Source organism: Palaemon carinicauda, chromosome 13, assembly GCF_036898095.1.
Source record: "Palaemon carinicauda isolate YSFRI2023 chromosome 13, ASM3689809v2, whole genome shotgun sequence".
NCBI classification, from domain to species: domain Eukaryota; kingdom Metazoa; phylum Arthropoda; class Malacostraca; order Decapoda; family Palaemonidae; genus Palaemon; species Palaemon carinicauda.
The window spans coordinates 25,524,170-25,550,727 of record NC_090737.1 but is presented as its reverse complement, the minus strand read 5'-3'; the positions used below and the strand labels follow the sequence as shown (position 1 = coordinate 25,550,727).

Genomic DNA, 26,558 nt, shown 5'->3' with positions numbered 1-26,558 from the left:
ATGGAAGTCATCCAGGGTGTTCATTAACCTGTTAAGCGTCCCCCCTGGACCAGGTTGCCGCTAACGTACCGTCACGCTTTTTTTGCCCTGAGCGGTCATTTCAGTAATGATAATTTTCCCAAGTTAATATCATTTCTTTATGCTTATAATTCGTATTTATAGTTAAAAGTGGGGATATTAATTAAATGGTAGAGTAAAAAAAACAATTAATATTACTATTATTTCATTTCAAATGGCTACATAATACTGAATATTCTAATGGGCTCTTTTTATCTTCAATCTTACGCCTGGATAAGCAACAAAAGCAAAGGGATAAGAGAGAGAGTCTCTCTCTCTCTCTCTCTCTCTCTCTCTCTCTCTCTCTCTCTCTCTCTCTGTGTGTGTGTGCGCGCGCGCGTTTTCTTTCCTATATAGTTTTGTGAAATCTCATTGTCCAGTCATTTGGTAATGAGAAGTCATTTTTGCTTTCGGCATCGAAAGTAAACTTTGTTTCTTCAATATACTCATCACTGGAGGATTTAGAACTAGTGCTCTCATTATCAAACAGGTTATCATTATTAAATTCCTCAACAATAATATCATTTATTTCATCTAAAGAAATAATCTTCCTCTTTAGACCGTTCATTACAAAAGGAACAACAAACAACCACTTCCGCATGAACGCCCGAAGCGCACTTATAGGAAACCAGTTTTCTAACGTCAAGCTACCTTCAGAAAAATAGTTGCCAGACATCATATAAGTTTCTATTTACAGTCCCCATATGCTGAGAGTGTTGCCAAGTGGTGATCCAACAGTATACTTACTATACGAGTAAACGTAATATCACGAGACTGACGGCTTGAAAAAGGCAATTAAAGTCATGAACGGAATATGCAGTTGAAGGCCGTACCGAGTAGATCGTGGTGAACGGTTTATCACGTGGGTGACGCTTAACAGGTTAAACGCTATGCGAAGCAAGTGCAGGAGCTAAAGCGTTTCGTGGTAGCGGCAGGTAGTGTGCTGAAACCTGCCGCTTAGTGCTGTGAGGAACAGTGAATTATGTGGGACTCTGATTCTAAAGGGTGTGTATGTCGGCATTTTAGAGTGCAACATGGCAGTGAAATGTCATCAAGGTGACATTATGGACTGTTCCAACTTACCATGGTGATGTAACATAGACTGAACACTAGTGCCATGTGTTTCTTACCCAAGTGTAAATAGATTCTCAGAAAGACATTAAAATTTCTAAGAAATTTTCATGTGAGTTGGCAAAGTTTTATTTTTCAGATAAACAAGGATTTCTGATTTATTTTACCTTGTCTATGTTATTGAAATGAATTTTTCATTTACATTTTTTACATTGTTGTAAATGTATGTTGAACTTTATTTATTGCTTGACAATAAATGATTAATGGTTTTGTGCGTCTTATTTCGCCCTAAACATTTCTAATAAAGCCTATATGAGAGCATTTATTTGAACCCTTTATTCTGCATGAAATAACTGAACAAAAGTAATACCCTTGTTCCTACATTCATAAAAACCTTTCTAGCTAGATATAACTTGTTCCAATACTAGATACAACTTTGGCTAATGACATACAGTAAGACCTACATGTCTCCTTTAATCCTAGAAGGGTTACATAAAATATGCAACTTTGGTACTTTTTCTGAGTCTAGTTTGACTCTTCCCTATAGGGGGCAGGAAGCAGTAACATAGTATATGATTAGCAGAAATGACATATAACGGTAATGTCACAGGTCTTTTAGGTCTAAAGGACCACGGAAAGATTATCTTGAAGTCGAAAGACACAACTGGAAAATCCACGATACATTAATGCTCTGGCAAACTTCCATCAGGATGACATGGCCTGAGCCCAAAAAACGGATTTTGAGCTTAGCGAAAAATCAATTTTTGGGTGAGATAGCTATGTCGTCCTGATGGACCTACCCTCCTTTCTATGAAAGGCCTTGGCAGGTTCCCTCCCGATATTACAGTATCTAAAAGTACCGGCTTAACGCTACAAAGGAATAAAGATGGCGGACGATGGTGGCGCCATCTGAGTACTTAAACACTTAACGGAGGAGGAGACTTTTGTAATGGCTCCTCTTTTATTTTGCCACTTTTCCCCCCCTCGAAGTGTAAACGCTATGCGGGGTGCAGATTGCTATGTGGAGTGTCAAGAATACGTTTCCTGATATTATGCGATATCCTAAAAGGAAACTTTAAGGATATTTGCGCCAGGAGTTGGAATTCTGGAGACCTTTAGTTAAATTCTCTGGGAATATCACTGTAGTCAAATATACCCTAGGAAGCTACTGAAAGGAACCTTCCATCAGGACGACATGGCTACCTCACCCAAAAATAGACAATTTATAAGTATTGTACATGAGTTAATGATTGAGCAATTTACAATGGTTTATTTCTTTACAGATTTCCTTCCTTATTTGGCTGCTTTCCCAGTTGGAGTCCTTGGGTTTGTAGCATTTTGTTTTTCCAACAAGGATTGCAGCCAAGCTAGTAATAAAAACGAAATGTGATCTACTGTTATGTCCTGTCCAAGGCTTGTATTCGCAGCTACATTGGGATGACCACCATGCAGCTTTCTAAACACATTGTCAACAAATCCAAAATATGTCCACCCCACAAGAACACATTGTGAAAAATAGGTAAATCATCAGCAGTGCACCAGACAGGTGGTGGTTTAAAATTCTTGAGGCCCTACTGAATCAGCAGGAAAAACGTATCTTAAACACCATGCATAAAATGTTTTTCCATACCACCTACTAACTAATCATTACAAAGTTGAGTCTGTTTACCAACCTCCATGTTGACGAGACTATCACCTTAATGATGGATTTTGTGTACAGGTACCCAACTACACTGCCCCACAACATCCCGTGAGATGCCCTCTGTAAGCTTCTTAAGATCTGTACAAAGAAGGTCCCCTTCACAACACTCTGGAGCCATACATATATTCAAAAGAATGATGACGCCATGGGATCTCCACTGGGAGTTCTTTCTGTGAACCTCTACATGGTAGTAGTAGAAGACAGAGTTTTCCTGTGTATATTATATGCTGACCTGATGTATTTGTGAGATATGTTTTTGATTCCTTCATAAAGACCACTTTACACTTCCTCCTGGGATATCTAGGAATTCCATCGCACATCCACAATGGACATCTCCCCTTCCAAGATAGTGAGGTTGAAACAAACAAAACCGGATTCCCTATGTCTCTACAACACCCCGATGAAACTTGGACTTTGTTTCAATGGTGACTGTGAATATCCAGCCAGATACAAGACCTCCAACATGAAGGATTTGGATAGAGTCGGCCACACAACTTGACTCGAAAGTTGTGAAGTTTTGTATACAGTATTGCCGTACTCCTATGCTGTACAGGGTGTACTTCTATAGTGCATGTGATTACAAGTATTGCTTACAATGCAAGACATTACAGTAAATATAATAAAGAGATGACAAAGTTTGTGATAGCGCTTGCCTTAGGGATCCCATTTTTGACTCGTTCATGAAAGATAACATTTTTGCACATCATTGAGAAAGTGCTGTCATTAAAGATCGGTCGATGTCATTGCTCTCGTAAAAGACTGCTGTCATCAATGTGAAGAGGGTCTTAAGTTTTCTCGTAGAACAACTGCTACTTTTTTTTTTCTTCCTCCAACTGACTGTTTTCTTCCTCCAACTGACTGACTTCTCCCATTAACCTCTACACTAAGGCCAAGCATGCAGAAGATATGCCAAATTTAAGGTAAATAACATATTCTTGTATTCTTCATTTGAGAATCTAAAACATTTTTAAAATCTTTTAATGCCTAAGCGTGTCAGAAGTCTACTTCTATGTGTTGTTTTATGCAAATCATGAAGTGCTTTTAGAAAATAAAGAAATGCTTTCCGCCGAGCATAGCAAGCTCTGTAAGCCAAAATTTCATGAGCAACTTGCCCATCTATATTACAACTAGTCTACCATAATTTTATTTTTAAACAAAATATAGCCTATCAGCATAAACATAAAAACCTATTTTAGTTTAGTTGTGAAAAAATCCCTATAGTATTATTTCGAATTACATTCTTTGCATTCTTATTAAAAGAATAATTGGATTTTCAAGTAAATTTCCAAAAAATACTTATTTAGCTTATCAAGATGTTTTTAAAGAAAATTAGGCTTATCTATTATTTTTCCCCACAAAATATAAGTATAACACTATTTTCATTTCCTCCCATGGAATAGGTTGATGGCAGGTTAAAACTCTAATAAATATTGTATTTAAGTTAATGATCGAGCAATTTACAATGGTTTATTTCTTTACAGATTTCCTTCCCTCATTGGTCTGCTTTCCCTGTTGGAGTCCTTGGGTCTGTAGCATTTTGCTTTTTCAACCAGCATTGCAGCTAAGCTAGTAATAATAACGAAATGTGTTCTACCATTATGTCCTGCCCAAGGCTGAACTGGCAGCTACGTCAGGATGACCACCATGCAGCTCTCTAAACATGTGACCTGTTATGTATAGCAAGGTGCCGTTAAGGCAAATTGCCAACAATGCCAAAATAGGTTCACTTCGCAAGAACACATTGTGAAAAATACGGAAATCCTCAGCAGTGCTCCAGACAGCATGAGTTTTAGAATTCATGAGGCCCTACTGATTCAACAGGAAAAACATATCCTAAACACCATGCAGAAAATACTTTCCCATACCACCCAATAACTAATCATTACAACATTGAGTCTGTTTACTAATGTTCTGTTGACGAGACCTTCACCTTAATTATGGACCTTGTGTACAGGGACCTGGCTACACTACCCCACAACATCCCGTGAGATGCCTTCTTTAAGCTTCTTAAGATCTGTACAAAGAAGGTCCCCTTCACAACACACTGGAGCCATACATATATTCAAAAGAATGATGGCACCATGTGATCTCCACAGGGAGTTCTTTCCGTGAAATTCTGCATGGTAGTAGTAGAAGACAGAGTTTTCTCGTGTATAGTATATGCTCACCTGACGTATTTGTGAGATATGTTGATGATACCTTCATAAAGACCACTTCGCACTTCCTCCTGGGATATCTTGGAATTCCATCGCACATCCACATTGACAGCTCCTCTTGCTAGATAGCTAGGTCGAAACAACAAAAGCAGAGTCCATGTCTCTCTCTATAACACCCCCAATGAACCTCGGACTGTTTCAATGGTGACTGTGAATACCCAGCTAGATGCAAGACCTCCAACATGAAGGCCTTTGTAAAAAGGGATCTCTCTTATTGCTTCTCTTGGGAGCTTCAACACGAGGAACTGGACCGTATAACAAAGGTTTTTGTGAACAATACATATCTTAACAGAGGTCAATTGAGAAATGAAGAAAGCCCTCAACATCTGGTATAGGATGGAACAGTACCACACAATCAGCATGACAAAATTAAACTTTTACTGCAAAGGAATAATGTACTACAATTACCAACAAGACAATAGAGCCATGAAAGAACAATCATTTCCCTATACAATGCAGAGCTTAACGTCATAATTATTACTAAAATGCCAAAACTAAAACCTTGGTTGTGAAAAACAACCCAGCTGCTGCTGTGCAAGACAGTCTGAAGAGATCAAATGTGGTCTACTGGTACCAATGCCTCATCCGAAGATGACCAGCAGCTTCATTGGAATTACCACCATATGGCTTTCTAAATACTTGCCCTGTCATGTACAGTAAGGTGCCATTAAGGCACATTTCAACAAACCCAGAACTGGTCCATTTTGTGATAACACATCTTGAAAAATAAGATAATCATCACAAGTACTTTGGACTGCAGGAATCTTAGAATTCTGGAGTCCCTATGGATCCAGCAGGGGAAACCTATCCTTAGAACTACACAAAAAATGTTTCTCCTACCTAGAAGCCAAAGGAGCAAATCTCCTATCTGAATCAGACATACTAATCAAGACAAAACCAAAAACGACAATACAGATGAGCCGAGTAGTAGCTTGCCAGGAACGAAGCCACTCCCAGCTAGCCCAATGGCCAATCGCAGAATAGAATCCTCTAATCGGGACTCTCATGCGTGATTCACTCACGACCCTATCACCTGACCCAGCTCTCAAGCCAGAGCACGTCTGCCGGCATAGTACTGTACTACCTCCGTCTCGGAGCATTTCCCAGGTAACAAAAATTTGACGCCTGGAATTAGACCAACTAGGATAGAGCCGTGAAGCTTTCACTTGCGTTAAAAGCCTGATGATGAGCAGATGTACTTCGCTGTTTGACATGCATAGCAACTTGACCGCCCTCCTTCATGAATACGACAAGAAAAAGATCACCAACCCCTGGACTGTACATATATGAATGTTTACATGTACTCAAGACTATTCATTTACGTATCTTCTCTGAAAATGGGAACAGTGCAGTTACTAAAAAACTGCAGTGATTTTGAAAAGAAAATTAATCAATAGAAAATGTCTTATTAAATTAATGCCACTGGGGTAACTTTAGTCTTGAATCAAACATGTATAAAAGTGTTTCCTACTGAAAGTATATTAATAATAACACTTTGCGACACCTTCACAACTGCTTCACGGTTATGGTAATCAAGGAGGAGTTTAACAACCTAAAAGAATTAACCCTCGGGATCTGGAGCAGAACTAAAAGGGCAATCCAGAGTTTCATTGTCCATGATCTTTTCGTCTACAGTGATGTAAGAAGACATTAGCATGGGTTAAGGATAAATCAATCTCGTACAAAAGATTACGCTCAGCGCCTTGATGAACCTAAATTGCAATTAATAATTTCCCTTGTCTAACTCTAAAACCCTCAGCTGTACAAAGGATGTACTATGAGACTAATCTAGGATTTTTGATGTCCCTATGTAAATCCAACATAAATGAGTTGTGTAATCCTTTAGCTGATTACAGGGTGAGATCGGCTGAGATCTTGCCCAAACTACAAGATTCCAGTTGGAGTACAGGACAAATTGAACAACTGCTACGAAGGAAAGCAGACAATTCTAAGAGAGTTAAGGATTAGCCTGACAAGACTTTCTAAGAGTCCCTCCTGTACGAATATTACTATTTTTACATTCACCGCAATGTGCTCAAGCCCCCTCACCTCCAATCAAGTTAGGACCAAGGTGGGCTATGCAATGGTTGCTGATGACTCAACAGGTAGACTTGTAGGTTCCCCCAACCCTCCATCCTTAGCTCACAAGGATTGTGAAGTTGCTGACACTAAAAGGAACTAACGAATTTGAGCGGGACTCGAAGACTAGTCTGGCGATCACCAGGCAGAGACATTACCAATAGGCCACAGAAGATGTGCAATACATCTATCAAGGAGCATACAATTCGCAATGAAACATCTTCATTAAATCTAGTCAGAGAAAGTAGCACAAGAGTTTTAATTACACACCGAGCTTGTGTTTGACTTCAAAGTCACAATTGCTAAGCCCTCCATGTGTATTAGCATCAGGCATAGGGAGCCAGCGATGCTCGTCAGGTAGGAGAGTGAAAGATAGCAGAAAGTTCTTGCAGGAACACTGGATAAGAAAAATCCCCCTGACACAGTCACATCTCTCTCTTTCCTTTCTTCTCCTTCTCCTCCAAACAGGCACCACTGGGAAGGAGACAAAGTATGACACTCAGGGCAGGTAAATTCATACTTGGTAAAAATGGAACCCCCTCCTACACCTCAAAATGAGAATCCATGGAAAGTCAAGACATTAAGTGGCTAGAAGATCACCTCTTGCCCGGACACATCCTTTGTAATACTTTGGAAGAGGAAAAGAGAGGGATCAGCATAATCTTTCCACAGCAACTGAAATAAAGTGAAAATTATCAGTGGGTGGGTCTGTTTGGCAATCTCCATTCAGTCCACCATTTTGAAACTAGTTCAAAATCTATTAGTCTCTAGCTTAGCACCAAAGTGATTTGTTTTAAAAGAATGAGGCTTTGTTACAGTATCAGAATAAATCATATGTTAAAAGGTAAATGTCTTTCTGAAAGATTTTAGGGAAAAGTCAATAGACTTTAAAAGGAGTTTTGACAACGACAAATTGTTTTCTTGGAGGAACTTGTGATCCTCAAGGACATTCCTGCCAGGACAAAATAGTAAATCCATATTAACAGGATATACTTTAAAAGGAGTTTTGATAAAGAGAAATCATTTTCTTGGAGGCACTTGTTATCCCCAAGGATATTCCTGTCAAATAGTAAATTCATATTAACAGGATATACCTATGGAGAGTTAACCAACCACAAATATCTTTGAGGTAAAGCTTGGATGCAGTGAATGGGGCTTTACTGCAAAGCTACCAGGCAGCAAGAGAGTGCACCTGATATACATTCTAACTCGTTTTCATTACTATGAATGCTGAAACACCCATATGGATACTCGAGAAAATAAGGGCTTTTTCAATTTTGAAGTGTCTGGAGATTGCTGCTAATAAAAGATTAGGCAACTAAAAAGTATTTGGTTTGAATTAAAACTAACCAAATTTTACTTACCTCTTCAGGATTATTTCCCTTAACATAAGTAATTTGAGGTTTCTCTTCTTCTAGAGGAGTTTGCTGTTTTCTGGCAGGTATGTAATTTTGTGACTCCTCTTTTAGACTCTCTTCATTGGCTAGATTGTTTTCAGTCACATGCTGTAATACAGCATCCATGTCTTCCAATGTTAGTGTAACTTTACCCTTTGCATCAACTGTAGTGTCACTGATCTGTAAATATGCATGGTATATATAAAACAGAATTGAAGGCTATAGGAAACTAATCTCTGTAAAGAAGTTAAAAAAGAAAAGTAAAATGTTTAGTTCTTTAACTAACATCAAGTCTCTAGATTGTGAAAATTTTCACACCATCTTTACTCCATGTTTAATACCTTCATTTTTAATACTTGATATTTTCTGTTGGTTGAAAATTGGATAAATACATAAAGCTTGTTAATCATATAACCTTGGTGGATAAGAAATGTTTACAAGGATTTTGATTCAAGTCACTGAAAATTACAAATTAATCGATGATGTTTGTATTATTTTAATATTACTTGCTGTTTATGTAGATACTTTTACTATGATACTACCAAAATGTCATCATTAGATAAAGAGAACTAACACATTAATAAACAATGCTGAACATGGCTAATTGGTAATTTTCGAGTACTGTAATTGTTAAGACAGTTTAATGATAATTTGTATTTTTCCCTAACTATTACAAACCTGTAGTTATTTATATAAATCCATATAAATAACAAGAGGTTTGTTAGTATGGGAACCAATGACAAATTCAGAGATGATTTTTATTTTTCCCTAACTAATACAAACCTGGTTATTTATGTGGATTTACATAAATAATGAAAGGTTTGTTAGTATGGGAATAAGGTTGTAATTGGTCTAAATTAATTCCATGTTGTTCACTTAAATTCCTTTGAATCATATGAAAGTTGAAAATCTAAATAAGGGTACACAAGTTTTAATGATAACTGTTTTATTCTATGCTGTTTATTGAATTTAATATAAAATTTAGGCCTTAAGCCAAGCACTGGGGCATCAAAGGCCATTCAGCGTTATATAATGCAAATTAATCATACCCGTACACCCACAATATTTGATGTCATTTTAACCTAAAACACCAATCACAACTTTCATATTATTCTTTAACTGGATGAATGTATGTCTTCATCCGAGTTTCATATGTGCACTGCAGATTGTTTTGATAATTTTAAACTTCTGACTGTTAATTATTATTTGTTGCAGTGGAACATTAGGGCGATTCCTTGAACATTTATTCACAGATTCTATTTTTGTAGAAGTTCAAGTGCATTTTATGTAAAGAGCTAAGGTGTAATGGTTTATTTTTATTTTTTTTTAGGAATTTCCATTGTCTGGCAAAAAGAGAGAACGAACGAACTTGCTAAATAAGAAGATAGTCTAAAGGCACAGCAAAGATGAGGCCTGTGGTTTAGAAAGATTCATGCAACATAAACCAGATAAATAAACCAAATGTGAGGGATCTCAATAATACTTTAGAAGGCAAAATCAGCCATGTAAACATGGTAATATAAACCAAGGGAAGAGTAGTTAGAAGCCATCTTGGCAGTCATACTATACATTAAAACCAAGCGCAGTTAACAATCGTCATTCTTCATGATAGAGGGTTTTGAATCGTCATTCTTCATGATAGAGGGTTTTGAGGATCTTTACTACATAAAAAGCTGAACTTGTTTTTAATTAGTATTATTATTTATCTTTTTATGGTCTTATTCAGTTTGCATTGCTCATATTCCTCCTTATTTGAAAAAACAAAATGGTAAGAATAAAATTGAATGAGCCATAGTAAGTAAAATGTTATATTATAAATAACATGCGTTTTAATAAATTCTCTCAACGCCCATTTTTTATTCATTCAGTACTACTTTATCAAGACTATGGGTTAAAAATACTAATTTATCAAGATATCGGGGCAATAATCTATGATATTTACAGGCCCTTTTGAAGTTAGGAACAATTCCAGAACAATTCCACTGGCTTTTACCGGTCTGAAGTTCTTATAATCCACATTCGTATTTTTGTTATTTGTTACTTTAGCAGTGATCATGGTAATAATATTTGGAGATAATAAATGTGTGAGAGCTGTATTACAACTGAATTATCCTCATAAGATGTGTTATAAGAAACACCATTAACTATTCAAACTGCTTAAGATCCAAAAAATACTGACTTTTCATGTAAACTTCAGATTCTTAAGAGACCAGGATGTTATGTCATTTTTGGGCTATAGGACAAAAAAAAAATCCTGAAAAATTCACAGAGCTTTGTATAGCAATGGTCAATGCATATACAAAATATTTTGTCAAAATTCCTTACTTCCATAATTACAGGGTAATTAGTAAAAGTAACTCAATAAGCCAAAAACATTGATCCCTACAAGAAAATGCAGTATTCCTTCAGTTATCGTAAATTTTGATAATTATTAAATTTTAATATAAAAAAATTGTTTAGATTCCATGAGTTACAAGACGGGAAGTTTTATAATTACACCCTTTCGTGCTAGCACAAATCTGAGAGATAGTACACGTTTGAGTTTGACCTCTGATATTCACTCCCTTTTATGTTTTTTTCTTGGTTTCGGCAAGAATTTCATTTTGCTAAAGAGGAAAAGACAATTTAAACATCTCACTAACATTAGGAAGAAGAAAATTTACTCTAATAATAGTTCAGAAGTAGGTGAGAGAGAGAGAGAGAGAGAGTGTGTGTGTGTGTGTGTTAGTTGTGGAATGAGCGACCAGGAGCCTGAAGAAGTGAAATATTGAGCAAAGGTATCTTCATTTATGATTAAACTTTGATTTATTAATATCCAAAAAGGTATATAACATTCATAATAATCATGTTTTATTAATATTGTCTGTAAAAATACAAAGAAAAACTTTGAATGCCAGTATCTCAAAACTATACTTATTGACCTTCAAATTCTATCTTCTCCCTTAGCTTTAAGGATATAGCAATGAAATCAAGTCTACTACTTGAAAAGACATTATAAAACAATCAAATAGAGCCCTTATTGCATTTTTTTTTTCAAATTTTTTTTCAGAGTATTTTCCCTGATGTTGAGGGTTTATTTTTTACCATAATGAAAAAATTTATATCTAGCAAAATTATTACTTTTAGAAAAAAAAATTATTGGAGGTCTACATAGGGTAGTAATCCCAGGTCTTAATGTTGAGTATCAAGGGAGGAAATAGAATTTTAAAATCTCATGTTCTGGATAAATTGCCCTGGTGTCACAAAACCGAAGGTCAGAGGCAGTTTGGAGATGTCCTAAGTCCCCTTATTAAGTGGCATGAATGTCAAAGTCCTGTCTTTAAAGAACAGCATTAGCTGCCTGGCCCCTTAATCATTACCAAAATATGCAAAAGTAATTTTTTACTAAAAAAGAAGTCTTTCCCAAGACCAAAAAACATAATATACTTTACCTTGCTCTTTGAAAAAGCAAAGTTGATGGCCTCTATACCATGAGTTTGAAGATGTTTTCGGAATGCTACAGAGGTTTCAAATATTTGTTCACATATAGGACACTTCCAAATACTGAAATAAAAGAAATTCATTTAAAATACTGATACCATACTGTATATAAACATCTTATAATTACTGAAAAACATTATTATATTCCTATGCTCACCTAGTGTTCATATTTCTTCTCAAAGCCTGCTGTCTATGCTTACCTCAAAACTAATTTTTTTTTATTTTCCCTTTCAATATGCCTAGGCTTCTAATACAGTACCAAGACAATCTATCAGCTAATGGTAATACCCTTAGCTCAGGTAAAGAGTAAATGCTTTGTCTAGTCTCAAGTCAAAACTAATTGCCTACTGTATAGAAATAACAAATTTTATTATTAAAAGTCCATTTATTTCAAATAATTTTCCCTGATGTTCATATTGTCATCTCCCTAGAATAAACACAGGGAGAACTATTCCTCTCAAATCTTTCCTAGTTAATAAAACTTCTGCCATCTGGAATAGGGATAGGGAATCCAACCTGAATCGCTCATTTCCGAACATTGGCTAATGCTGTCATATGGTCGGACAATACCGTTGCACACTTTCCAATTTCCAGTTACTTTTGAACCTCTAATGCCTTGAACACACCTAAGAAGTTCTAGGTAATTTGTACGAATGGACTCTATCCATGTCCAATTCTCTAAAATGTGTAGATAATTGAGTTTTACCCATTTCCTACAGAGAAACATCCATGAAAAGAGAGAGACGTAGAGTCCTAACTTCTAAGGACACTCCTTGCGATAACCAATGAAGATTGTCCCACCATCGCAATAGTTGAAGTTGGTTCTTCATCACTGTAATACAAATTGTGCCTAGATCAAATATTGTTTCAATTCTGATATAGATGATGTTAGAAACTCATCTCTAGGCAACCTCATAACTAACTTCTCAAGTATCCATGATGCCTAATAAAGTAGTTTCATCCATGTCTGAACTTACACCAACTTATTCCTGAAATGTCCCAACAAAAGAAGAAAGACCGAATCCTCTTTTCGATGGTAAAACCTGAAAAGGAACTGTTGCTATTATCATCCCCAAATACAGAAACCTGTAAGTTTTTTAGATACTGTACTTTTCCAAATTGACCAAGATTCCCAACCTCTCCAGTAACCAGATACTGTAAACCACACTTGCTGCACTCTAATCCTTTCAAATGAAGCATTGATAAATAGGTAGTAGGCCAGGTATAAAAGAACTGATTCCTAGAAATATGACAAATTCGAAGATAATTTGTATTTTTCCTAACCATACAAACCTTAGCTATTTACATTGGGTTTACCTTTTAGCGCAGCTGAAATGGCGAGCCATTAGAATTTAACGAGGGTAACTAGCGGGGCGGGGGGGGGGGGGGGAGTGGTAGCTAGCTACCCCTCCCCCCCCACACACAGAGGTGAATGCTCACTTTCACCTAGAGGTAGGACTTGTCTTGGGGGACAGGGCTGGCGGGCAAATATGTGTAAATAGCTAAGGTTTGTATGGTTAGGAAAAATACAAATTATCTTCGAATTTGTCATTTGTTCCGTAACCGAAATACAAACCACGCTATTTACATTGGGTGACTTACCCATTAGGTAGGGTGGAAAGTCCCCAGCCATACTGGCTTTGGCTTTACACGGGGACTCAGAATTCGAGTGAATCGCACTCGAGAAAAGGAGTCCCTGCACCTCACAAGTTCCTTGCTCCGCAAGGAACCGTGTGGCCTACATAAGCTTGTGTGTGAAGGAAGAAGTGTGACACGTCCTAGGCAGTTGACCTGAAGTTCCAGAAGGAACTCTGGGTTAGGACGTTCCCAATACCACCTCGTCAGGGTATGGGGGACGCGACAGTATTGACTCAATACTCGGAACACAAGGAAGCATGGTTTACCTGCAGAAGTTCGAGGTCAGCTATGCAGAGACCAGGATGCTGCTTCCCCGTAGAGGGGATGATGAAGAAAGAAATAAGGGCCAGACATACTTCTTTCGTTCATGCAGACTAAAACCTGATAACAATGCCCTCAACCTTCTGCTACTTGTCCAAAAAGGAGCCTAAGGTTAGACCAGCTGTTGTGTAGCCACCACAGAGCGATAGATAACGTATCGAAACTCCTGTGGGTCACGCCCTGCAGGAAGCGGGCTGCTAAGGTCATTAGACGCTTCCAGACTCCAGCTTGTAGCACCTGTGTCACAGAGTAGTATTACTCGAAGGCGAGGGACGTTGCGATGTATCCAACATCGTGCTGTAGGGCGACGTGACGGGGGAGGTCTGGAGACAGGTCGAGATGAATGTCCTTGAGTCCGAGCTGAAGAGGTATACTGCTGACTCTCCCCCGTGTCCTCCTTGTGCTCCCAAATCGGCTGCAACTGAGGACAAACTGCAGCTGTTCCCAAAGCTAACCTCTCGATTCCTTTACTGGCAAGAAAGAGAAGGTCTTGGGACATCAGATACAGAATGGAGACTCGAAATCTTGAAGGAATTGGACCGAAGGGCCGGGACCCCAAGATTCTGAGTCTAGCCAACAACTCAGGAGCGAACCTGAATGTTGCCTTCCCCTCTTCCTTAGAAAGGGCGGAGTCGTACGAGACCAAGAAGATTGCTTACACACTGGCCGCGGCCAGAGTGACCAGGAGACCCAAGACGGAATACAATCCGAGGCCTGTCGTAAAGGGTCTTAAGAAGATCTCTTAAGGGACTAAACAGTCCGTGCCATGCTCCAAGTTGGAGGTCTCCCTCCGACTAGGGCAGGGACGATCGTAGCTTCGCACGAGCAAGGAAAGATCCAGCGGGCAGGAAAAAGTTATTCCTTTAAGCCTGAAGGTCAGGAAAAGGCTGAGCGACAGGCTTCATTGCCGAGAGCGGAAAGGAGTTTCCTCCCGCCGAAAGGCAATAAGACCGTTATTGCTGGAGAAGAGGCCTCAAGGGAAGAGGTATATCTCCCACGGCACCAACCACCGAAGACTCTTCACTTTGCCTGGAAGAACCCTGCGGATGACTATCGCAGATGACGCGACCTCCGTCCCGCGACTGTAGCAGGTTGTCTCTTCTTGAGGAGGAGGCGTAGTCTCTCCAGGCATGAAGCCGAAGCGACGCCCCGGTTCGTGAAAGACGTTGCAGTGTGGTTGTTTGAGTAGTCTGTGCCGTGGGCGAAGCTCTCCCGGGAGTTCCGTCAGGGGAATAGGAGGGTCCAGAAACCGTTCTGCGCATAGTCCCAGTGGAGCTCTCCCATTGAAAGGTTGACAGACAACCTGGTCTTGTTGAGACCCATTGTCCACAGACAAAAAGGAGGGAAGACGCAGGCGTCAAAGTTGTCCCACCATCACCGGAATGCATCTTGCCAGAGTCTCGGGGTCTGAGACTGGGGGGGAAGAACAGCGGAAGCTTGAGGTTCCAAGCTGTCGCGACCAGGTCCCCCAGACCAGGACTTGCTGGTTACTCAAGGCCAAAGACCCCCAGGTACACTCTCTCTACGAGGCTCTGCTCGGATAGTCGGAGAGAACATTCCTTTGCCTGGAATGAGAGCGCCGATGGTGGTATTGAGAGTATCTCAATCATATCGGTATCTCTACTGCAAGATGTGAAGGTGTGAAAATGCGTCCCCTGCTGGTTAGAACACGCCAGAATCATGAAGTTGATGCGCACGGAGGACTCGGCAGGAGCTGTAGGATCTGTAGAGGGGCCAGACTACAGCCCCTAAGCCTGCCTGAATGATGGAGAGGTATCCTTCAGGTCCTGACCATAGGCCTGGACCGGAACATGCCCCACCCCCTTTCCTTTGACGAGTCCGAGAACAGCATCAAGAATGTTGGGAAAGGACGAGAATATCCACTCCCATCAAGAGGTTCCATAGGTCAACACCCATTGCAGGTCTAATAGTTCCGCTGGTCCCATAGGGGCCAGGAAGTCCGGTTAATCGTTGCCTGAAACCACCGGAACTTGGACCGCCCCACATGGAACTTATCCTGAGGCGACCGTTCGGACTATAGACGGGTCAATGAGGAAAGGAGAACTAGGAAACGTTCCAAGGTAGGGCTGAAAGCTCTGCTTGACTGAGAACAGGTACTGCGACTCTCCTCAGCCTTGCCACAGTCAACTGAAGGGAAGGCTCGGAGGATGTGGCAACAGAATCTGGCGTCCCCAGGTGGTCACCCATCCAAGTACCGACCAGAACCGACGTTGCTTACCCTTGCTGGACGGACGAGAAGCGGGGTTTCCAACGTGGTAAGGCCGTTGACTCAATATCATGGCCAGATACTCCAGATGTTGAGGCAGAAGAAGAGAAGCCTCCTAGCAAAATACCATGAACCCACACTCATGGTAAGCATCCGGAAGCTTGTCCCGGCACTGAAGAAGGTCAAACCCGAGCCTACCGGAGTTGACCAGCCCTCCAAAAAGTGAAGGAGGTGGAAGCCTGCACCTGAGTGTCCATGAGGAAAGCAGGGAGAGTTCTCTGGGGATAAAAACCTGCGATGCCATGGTGGGATCGCCACAGAGCATCATAAGCAGGAATACCTGCAGTCTAGGCTGAATTCCACGAGCTCCCTGGAAGATGGATGGAATGGAAACTGAAAGTACCCGTCCTTCCGATCCAGGGTTTATGGAGTCCTGTCGCCTCGTTACCAGTCTGATCGATTCTGCTGTTCTATGCTGGCCGAAGTTTGTTCGACAAACTTGATCAGGGCTGAGAGGTCGACTACGGAACTCCCGTCTCAGATACTTCCTTACAAGAAAGGATCGACTGAAGAAGGCGGGGGTGAAGCCGTCGATGATCCTATGGAGGACCTTCGCCTAAGGTATGGATCATTCTGCCCAAACGGACAACTCTTGCCGATGCTATGGCATAGAGGTTCATTGACACTGAATTCGCTGACAGAGACGGCAAGCGCGATATCCTTGGCTGATCACAGAGATCGTGCGGGAATGGGCATCGGGAAGCTGTCATCCGGATGAGTAACCTTAAGCATCCACCCAGCGTGAAACCTGCAATCCTAGAGTTCGTGAACTCTGCCGCTCCCTTTAGGACTATGCCCCCCCCCCCGGGGGAGCCTCCTGTGCCATCTGTTCCTGACAGGAGGAAACTGCAATTGGACACCTTGTCTCAGTTGTCGTAGCCGATAACTTAGGCCGACGTGGTTGAAAGAAAAAGGCGCTGGAGCCCTGCAGTGTCTGGAAGAAAGCGCCTTGGAGGAGTGAAAACGGAAGTCGACTTCCTCCGCACAGCCGCTGTCTAAGTCTCTGTCCTTGGGCACAAACAAACTCTTCTGAAGGATGGCCCTAGCTCTGGCACTCTTCAGACCCTGAGACCAGGGCAGAGCCGCACTGGACTTCAGGGCCTTCCGAACGTCAAACACTTCATCCAAGATCGTGTCTTTGCCTTCACGGGGGGCGATGACTGGATCCATAAGCCCGTTAAGTTGCCTTATCAGGCTTAGGACCTGCCAGAAGGTATGTTCGGATTCCTGCTGTTCTCCTCCCTGCGGGCTGGCAGCTAAGTCTCCTCCCCCAGGGATCTCTTCCTGGGGTGAAACGTGGACATTCCCCCGGGTAGTCGTGGGTTCCTGGCGAATCCGTGAGGAGGATTTTGGGACGGTCTTGGAGTCCTTGGATTCCCTCCTGGGAGGGATACAGGATCCCAACAAAGAGATTCGAGGGGCCCCTTCCTCACGAGATGATTCTCCTCCATGAAGCGAAGTCTCCCCCCTTGGTGCCAAGGGGAAGACTACCGCCCCACTGGACTCACCTGAGGACGGAAAGGCCTCGTCCACGGGAGAAGGAGAAAGCCCTCGAGCAGGAGAAGGGGCCATCGCGACCGACCTCTTGGGAACCAACTTCGCCCTGGGCGAAGTCACCACGAAGTCCACTCCTCTCTCTTCAGCGTAGGAGAGACAGCCGTTGGTTTGTTACCCTGGTCGGCGAGTGCTGGTTTCATAACCCTCACTAACGCCCGCGCCAGAGGACCAAACCAAGTCTGTTGCGAAATCCTCGCTAAAGGGAAAGGGATCGGGCGATCCTTTGGAGTGGACACCACAGTACCTGCCTGAAAAGAAGGTGGGGAGAATGATGTACTAACCTCTCCTCAGTAGTCTCCTTGTCCTGCACTACCAACCTGTGTTTGGGTGGAGGCGGTCCCGAGCGTTGTCTAGGAACACGCGTTCCTGCTGCTACCCCCGGCTGCGAAGTTCGCTGCGAACAATGGTCGCGCGAGGGAGCGCGGTCGCGCGAGGGAGCGCGGTCGCTCGGGCGAGCGGTCGCGAGGGTGGGCAGGTGAATGAGAGCGTGTCCGAGGCGGCGAACGCAAGCGTTGGCGCGATGGCGAGGAAACGCGCTGCCGCGTGGGTGAGGAAGACCACTGGCGATGTGGATCAACAGGCGATCGGTGATGAGCTGGTGAGCGCTGACGCGCAGGCAGGCGATGGCGCGTTGTGGCATGGCGAGCGATAGCGAGCAGCATGCGCAGGTGAGCGATCGCGGGATGGCGAGCTAGTAGCTAGCGAACCATGTCCCTTCAGAAGCGTTGGAGAACGTTGGCGCGCAGGCTGTAACACACGCGGGCAGTCCGGAGATCGCCGAGAAACAGGTGATCACTGACGCGTAGAACGCTGGTGAATAGGCGATACTAAAATCGCTTGTGCGCGCTGATGAGCAGGTGAACGCTGGCGCGTAGGCAATCGTTGACGTGTGGGAGAACGCTGGTGAATAGGCGATACTAAAATCGCCTGTGCGCGCTGGCGAGCAGGTGAACACTGGCGAGCAGATGATTGCTGGCGCGTAGGTGATCGCTGGCGAGCAGGAGGTCGACGCGTATCCTGTGAAAGGACAGGTGCCGCGGCGCGTTCATGAGCAGGAACAGGGAGATCGCTGGCGCGTTGGGGAACATGTACTTTTGACACGCGCTGAACGATGTCGCGTAGCCACAGAGTCAGAAGACTGAAGGCGAGCAGGGAGCTCAGCAGGAACTGTAGGATGGACAGAGACCGCAGGGCGATGATCCTCAAATGAGCGCTGACGCTCAGAAGAGAGCTGATGAGCAGGAGAGCGCTGGCGAGGAGGGGGAACATCAGGAGAGCTCCAATGAGCAGGTGAGCGGCGACGAGCAGGAGAGCGTTGGCGAACAGGAAGCGCTGATGAGCAGGAGAGCGCCTGTGCGCTAACACTGAGCAGGAGCAGGCCGGAAGACTGTTCCTGTCCGTCGGGAGGCTGATGTCCGTCGGAAGACCGTTGTCCGTCGGGAAGACCGTTGCCCGTCAGACTGCTGTCCATCTGAAGGAGTTGTAGGCTGCAAACGTAGATGCAAAAAGGCGCCTCTTAGCACCCTTATAGGGAGATGAGAGGCCCTTACGACGAGGCGGACGGTGAGCCTTACGGCGAAGGAGGCCAACAGCAACAGCAGCAGAAGAATCCTCCGATGAGGAGTCTCTATGAGTGTACTCTCTCGCGAACGAAAGAGAAACACTTCGTAGAAGAGACTGGTCAGCCAGTGACCTGAAAGGAGCAATCCACCGAAGAGGGGCTCCTGCAGTTGCCCAGCCCCTTGAGCGAAACTGCAGGTGTGACCGCTCAGCACCAAGAGCATAGTCGCACGAAAAAAAGATAAGATAAGAACCCCCCAAAAGGGGAAAAACTCAAGCCTGGACAGGAAAAACTTCCCTCGGAAGGAAAGTTACCCACCCAAGGAGGCAAGCCTCCTGAGTTCTAAAATGAACTGGAGAGCTGTCAATCGACAAGGGAGTACTTCCAGTAGAAGGAGACACGCCCCTGACGAAAATCCAAGGGGAGGCAGCAACAGCCGAATCCCCAGGCCTCAACAAGACAGCTCACACCGTAGCCATATTACAGAAACGAACTAGATCGGTAACTGTAAATAAATAAAAACAAAAAACATTAGTACACATTCATTCCCCCGTGAAGGCTCCGAAGAAGAATCCCGAGAGAAAGGAAACAAGAATTACACAACAGGCACGTGCCCTCACAACCACTTACACTCACGGAAGGAGAGCTGTAACCAAAACAGAATATAACCATTATAACTGTGAAACTAGGTAATTATGTAATTTAAAAATGAATGAACACTAAAGAAAGAACGAAAACCCCGAAAGGAATCATTCTACAAGCTGAAAAAAACAACTACAATTAGATTCATAAACTAATTGAGACAAAACGTACGGCGTAGCAACACCCCCACACGGGAAGGAAGCTACAAGGGCGTAGTAACACGTAGTAAAAGGGTGAACGACCTCGAGAGAGAGAGAGAGAGAGAGAGAAAGATCGAAGTCAAACTCGATCGCAACCCATAAAATTATGCCGTGGTGGCCTAACTGCCGAGGACTCCACGGAGATATCGTACACTACACACACAACTCTGAAAAGGAAACTTACTGATTTCTATACTCAAAACATGTTTACATATATATTGAGTAAAAGAAAAGTAAGCGATTAAGTAAAGACAAACCAAACAATGGCTGCCAAGCGAGGACCAAGACAGAGACGTTTGTCCCAGTCCGAGCCAAAAGTGAAAGTGAGCATTCACCTGTGTGTGAGGGGGGGGGGGGTGTTAGCTAGCTACCATCCCCCCCCCCCTAACTAGCGCGGGGGTAATACACCCTCGTTAAATTCTAATGGCTTGCCATTTCAGCTGCGCTAAAAGGTAAACCCAATGTAAAAAGCGTGGTTTGTATTTCGGTTACGGAACAAATTACCTATTTTGAGATGGGAGCCATCATCATGAACTTGGGAGCAGTCTCAAGACTGAAATACAGGATTGATAAACCTTGGAAACATCATGAACCCAAGGAGTTTCCTGAAATTTTGATGAATATGGATGGAAAATACCCATTGGGTGACTATTGAAAACATCCAATCTCCTTTCCTTACTGTCCCCAGGCCAAGTGTTGAGGGCATTTCCATAAAAAAGTTAGTGATAAATATAAATTAGTTTAGAATTGAAACATCTAGATTCAGTCTTCAACCTCCCAATGCTTTGACGACGACTAGGAATAATCTGTTATAAAAGTTAAATGACCGGGAAAACCATATTGTTTCTTTTGACAAAGGAGGATTAGAAGACAGAAATTTGATAGCCCTCTCTGACCAATGACAGCACCCACAGATCAAGTTGAAACCTTTCCCAAACCTGATAGAAGTGGGGAAGCCTTCCTCCTGCTGGAGTCTGTTGAGAAAGACCACCATAGCATTCTTTAAGTTCTATGAGTTCTGTTGACATTTTGGCCAGAATGTTTGCTAGAGTGAAATCCTGATGGTCTATCACTTTTACCAAACAAAACTCTTAGAGGAGAAAAGTCTAGAATAGATTCTAGTGTCTATATGGACAACGGAGCAACAGATGTTTTTCGAGTCTATATCTAATATAATAACAAATATAGGGAAATAGATTAGAAAATGTTTGTGCATCAGACACTGGCCCAACATAGAGGAAAATGATTGTTCCTAACACTTAATCACAAAGCTTGCAAAAGCTGCTGAAGCATTAGAAAACAAATCTGCAATAGTTTGATCTAAACAAGTGTGATAATCCAAAACAAGATTAAGATTCTGATGGCCTGTAAACATACATATGCGTAAGAGAAACAGAAAGGCCTTCACATTCCTCGCAACAATTATCTAAATCACAATATTATCCCCGGTACGAGACAGAGAGAGAATGAGGATCATGATTGCCAGAATTAAATTCCTTAAATAACCTAAACAGGAATTACTAACAAATCCAAGAGAAGACATCTCTCAAGATTGCTCATTTTTAAATAACTACACAATCTAAGTATCAACCTATGAAGCCTGAGTGCAATGAGAAGACGAAAGCATTATTGGTGTAACCAAGCTAAGGTTATTGTCATTAACCTCAAAATTCTCAATACTGTACAAGATGCCGAGGCCTATTGAAAGGACAGTAAACAGGAACTTTTTAGTTTTTGGGTAAATATCAAATTCCTCTTTCTGTTTGAATGTAAATTAATTAATTTTTTCTCACACACTTGCCTTTTTTTCTATTAGGAACTTTTTGGATTTTTAAGAATAGAATTTTAATCTGCATCAGGTAAATCTGTGTACAGTACTCAAATCCCATAGATCTCTTTGATTATATGTACTGTGATCTGATGGCTAGGAAAAACTGGTTATTTGACGAAATTTTGAAACCAAGGGTGATGGAAAGTTGATAGTATACCAAAAGGAAAATAAAAAAATATCTGGTAATGTAACATACCTAGAATGTCCTAACTGCATATGTTTCATGAGCTGACTGAAACTGTTGAATTTTTCTGGACAGCTTCCACAATGCAAAACTTCCACGGAAGGACGATTATGCTGCTTCATGTGAACCTGAAAATCAAGTTGCGCACATTAAGGTACATTTTGCACATTAAAATTAATTAGATTACATAAGAGTAAATTTTGAGGAATTATTTTGTATTTCACATGTACTGTGTGATTTATTATTACTGAAGTTTTACTGTTAGGTGTTCTCTTCACTGCATTTATTCTGATTTCCAAATTCTTCAAGTCGCCTTCTAATACCTCGTGGTGGGAACCCAACCACTTCCATATACAGTATGTCACTTGACAATTCCTTCTCCCTCTGGTATGTTCAAAACTCTTTAACTTTTCAGCCTCAGAGTATAATTTGAAGCCACAGTTAAAATTGTAAATATAATATGTACACATATATTTGTGTTATACGTGATTCTATCATACATCTATACTATAATTTTGTTTTATGAAAATATGTACCACAATAATTTCAAATCTTATTGTTATAATTTCTGTAAATATCATAGTTTCCCAATAGAGAATAACTAGGTATTTATGGATCTACCGGGTAGCTAATTTTTTGCTATTATCATAAATTCAGAGCTTTAAACTTGAAATTAGCAAATATCTAAAATTATAAAATCAATTCTTTTTATTTGCATAAAAAATGTATTTCAATAATTAGTATTTTTGCTAGTTGTGATACTCTACTAATGGTTGCAGATAACATTAATACTACACTGGCCTGTACATTTGTACAGTAGCAGCAAATTTACATCAATGGACACTTCAGTGACAATACAATTACAGTAACATAAAGGACTCATGGACTTACCTTCAGAGACTGTTGTGAATTAAAGTTTTTGCTGCAAATATTACAACTGTGACCTTTGTTTTGGGTATGAGTGCGTCTGTGTGCTTTGAAATTGGCCATCTTATTGTATGTTTTCTTACAGTCTTGGCACCTAAAAAATAAAAAAACCAGACAGGGTAGTAGATATGTTACATATTTATGAATAAAGATATTTCACATTTTAAATGCAAATGACATTTCAATAAAATTATTCCACCCTTCCAAGGACAAATTGTCAAGAGTTCACAAACTGATATGTAGGAAATTTATCTATTTTCTTAAAAATATTGATTACATTTACATTCCCTATGCATGAACCTACTCGAATCCCAGACACAGTAAAAATATAATAATAATCTCTCACTAGTTGATGTTAGTGTACATTTGTGGGCTTTTAAAATCTGCCGATGCCTTACTTTCATATAAAAAAAAATATCAGGTATGCACAGTACTCGGTCATGCATACAAAATCCTACATGTTTTCATAAAAAAAAATTATGTATTGGGATGTTTTCCCATGAAATTATAAAGGGCAAAAGGAAGATAAAAAGATGCTCTGACCAGATCAGAAATTCATAAACATATACTTAGTATATTTAAAAATTTCTTACATTATTTTAATATAAACTGCATGACTAGTCATTATAAGTATGAATTTATGAGGCCAGGGCGACTAATAATGTAAATAATAACCTTGCCCATTAGCAGTAACTAACTATCCTATCTTAATTAAAAGCTGGGAAATATTGCAGGTTACTTACTAAATATATTACTGCAACCACTTATTAAATGACTGTGTCCTTGGCATGCAGGACTGGTGAGTCAAGATATGTAAATTATGCAGAAATATGTTAAACCTAGCAAGAAAATTACAGTATTATTTAATAATTCAGAAATTAAATAAAATGATAAGATTAGGTAAGATATCAGAGCAGAATCCGATACCTCTGGGTAGGGAAGATTGAATAGTGTAAGCTTGATTAACCTTTCATCAGTCAAATTCATAGCAACTTGCTAGTCAACTCATATCTGGATTTCAGAACTAAACTAGAAAAACCTAAAAAATGGAGTAAGTAATGTAAGTAATTTACTCAAAAAAAAAATAAAAAATGCTTTTAATGAAAAAAAAAAATGCTCCCAAAGATGACTGTATACTGTACATCACAATTGCAAACACCAAAGGTGACTATGCACATTGTAATCATAAACTGGCTAACAAAGGTACTTGATGAAACTCAACTAGAAAAGTGACACCAAAATAAAGAGCATAAACTCCTTAAACAAAAAGCCAAAGAGAGCCAAAATACATAATTAGGGGCAGAGGAACTACAGACATTTGAAGTGAAACTAGATAATCACAATCATTAAATGTGTGAACTACTACTATATCAATGCTATCATCAATTAGAAAATTCTCACACTGAAAAATTATTTAAAAATTTGAATGAGAATTAATATTAGAACCTAAGTCTGATGAAAGACAACAAGCTGTTAAACAGCCATCAACTGTACAAAAATCAAGACTCAATTGTATTTTCATGTTTATTGTATTTTCATGTTTAATCTACAATGAGTAAAAATGGAATTTTAATAATAAAATTAGTTAAGTGCTGAGGAGGAATGAGGATGGGGGGTGGGGAGATGTAGCGGTAGGGAGGGAGTATGTTGATGAAGGAGAGGTCTAATTGGTGAGGGATCTATGGTCGTGGTTCAATCACGCCCCAGTTTTCTATACCGACACTCAAAGAGTGAGCGAGCTGGGTTTATTCCTGGTATTCCGTGCATCTTTTTTTCTCTGGTATATTCAGCAATAACTTAAAAATGGTGCTAGAGGAGCTTTTGACTGGGCGACACAGGTCCCTCGCCCAGAAATAGATTTTTCCTTCGTCAAAATCCCTTTTCTATGAATCTCCCTGACATTCATATTGCTTTCATAGCTGGAATTTTGTTGATGTTGTCATTACCCGTTAAAAACAAAAACATTTACTCCATTTTTTCCCTTCCAATACACTAATGTCTCTGGTAAACAATGACACTAATGGTCTCTACTGACAATTACATGCTGCTTTTGATGTATAGTCTTCTTCAGTCTTTCATTTCTGTTAAATCTGAACACTGATGACATGAGTTCTAGATGTCAGGTCTAGTTTGTTTTTTATAGATTTGAGTATCTAAAATGCAAGGTAAAATTATTCTACCATCATTGACATGGACAGAACACACCTTAGCATACAACAAAAACAAAAAATTCTGATAAAAAATATCAAGTTATGGACTTTAAAAAAAATATACTTACTCATAAACTTCCGAGACAGAAACAACAGGCTCTGGAGGTTCTGGATCACAGTCGGGATTTACAGAAGAAAGAACTGAAGCAACTTTTGTACTAGAGTTATCCTGTATCGATTCTTGAGTAGAGCTGCTTAACAGTTGGACCAACTGAGCTGAAGGTATTTCTCCTCCATTACCCAAGCCTGTTAAGTCTAGACCAGACTGTAAAAGAAAGGAATCTTCAATATACAATGCATACTCAAAAGTTATTCCTTATTCCTATTTCTCTATATCAGTGTTCCCAACTACTGCCAAAAAGTAATGAATCAAGGCTTACCGTAACATGTAAAGTAAATCCTTCGGAAAAACCTTGCTGATCAAAGTTTGCTTGAAGAAGAGTTGTTGACGCTGCTTCACTTGAATCAGGAACAGTTGTTGTCCGAGCTGCAACTGCCCGACTATCTTCGTCACTATCCACTAATGTACTTGCAAAATTATTTGAAACCTCATGCTTCACTGTACCCATTTCTGTGACTGCAAATAAAAGAGCAAGGACATGCATTTAATATGTATAGGTTATGACAAAAACCTGTAATATTGTAGTCACAAAATAAAAGGCAATGTCACTGTGAGGTTTAACTGAAAAAAATACCGTAATTTCATTTCTAAAATGATTGAAGACTACCCGTACAGTAATTATTATTATTATTATTATTATTATTATTATTATTATTATTATTCTTATTATTATTACTATTATTATTACTATTATCATTATTATCATTATTATTATTGTTACAGTATTATTATTATTATTATTATTACTATTATTATTATTTTTGAGCTCAAGCCATGTTGTCCTGATGGAAGGTTCCTATAAGTAGCTTTCTAAAGGATATTTGCTACAGTGATATTCCCAGAGAATTTACTTTTAGGTCTCCAGATTTCTAACTCCTAGCGCGAATATCCTTAAAATTTCTCTTAAGGATATCGCATAAATCAGGGGATGTATATCTTGATATGACACATAGCAATCTTCACCCCAAATAGTGTTTTCGCTTTGAGGGGGAAAGTGGCAAAAATAGAAGGGGAGCCGTTATCAAGGTACCCTTCCTCCCGTACTACTACTGAATATCTAGATGGCGCTGTATGTCA

General features: G+C 40.5%; 1 protein-coding gene across 2 annotated transcripts in view; it reads right to left on the bottom strand.

Annotated features, from left to right (window-relative positions):
- LOC137652228 (zinc finger protein 236-like) overlaps nucleotides 1–26,558 on the bottom strand; it is a 161,856-nt gene that overhangs the window by 21,596 nt on the left and 113,702 nt on the right. For both annotated transcript variants that reach the window (XM_068385463.1, XM_068385464.1), the window contains 6 exons: nucleotides 25,741–25,937; nucleotides 25,429–25,625; nucleotides 23,115–23,244; nucleotides 22,236–22,351; nucleotides 11,954–12,065; nucleotides 8,490–8,702 (listed from right to left, as the gene is read on the bottom strand). In XM_068385463.1, the coding sequence (XP_068241564.1) occupies nucleotides 8,490–8,702; nucleotides 11,954–12,065; nucleotides 22,236–22,351; nucleotides 23,115–23,244; nucleotides 25,429–25,625; nucleotides 25,741–25,937 (965 nt within the window). The remainder of the gene's footprint in view (nucleotides 1–8,489; nucleotides 8,703–11,953; nucleotides 12,066–22,235; nucleotides 22,352–23,114; nucleotides 23,245–25,428; nucleotides 25,626–25,740; nucleotides 25,938–26,558) is intronic.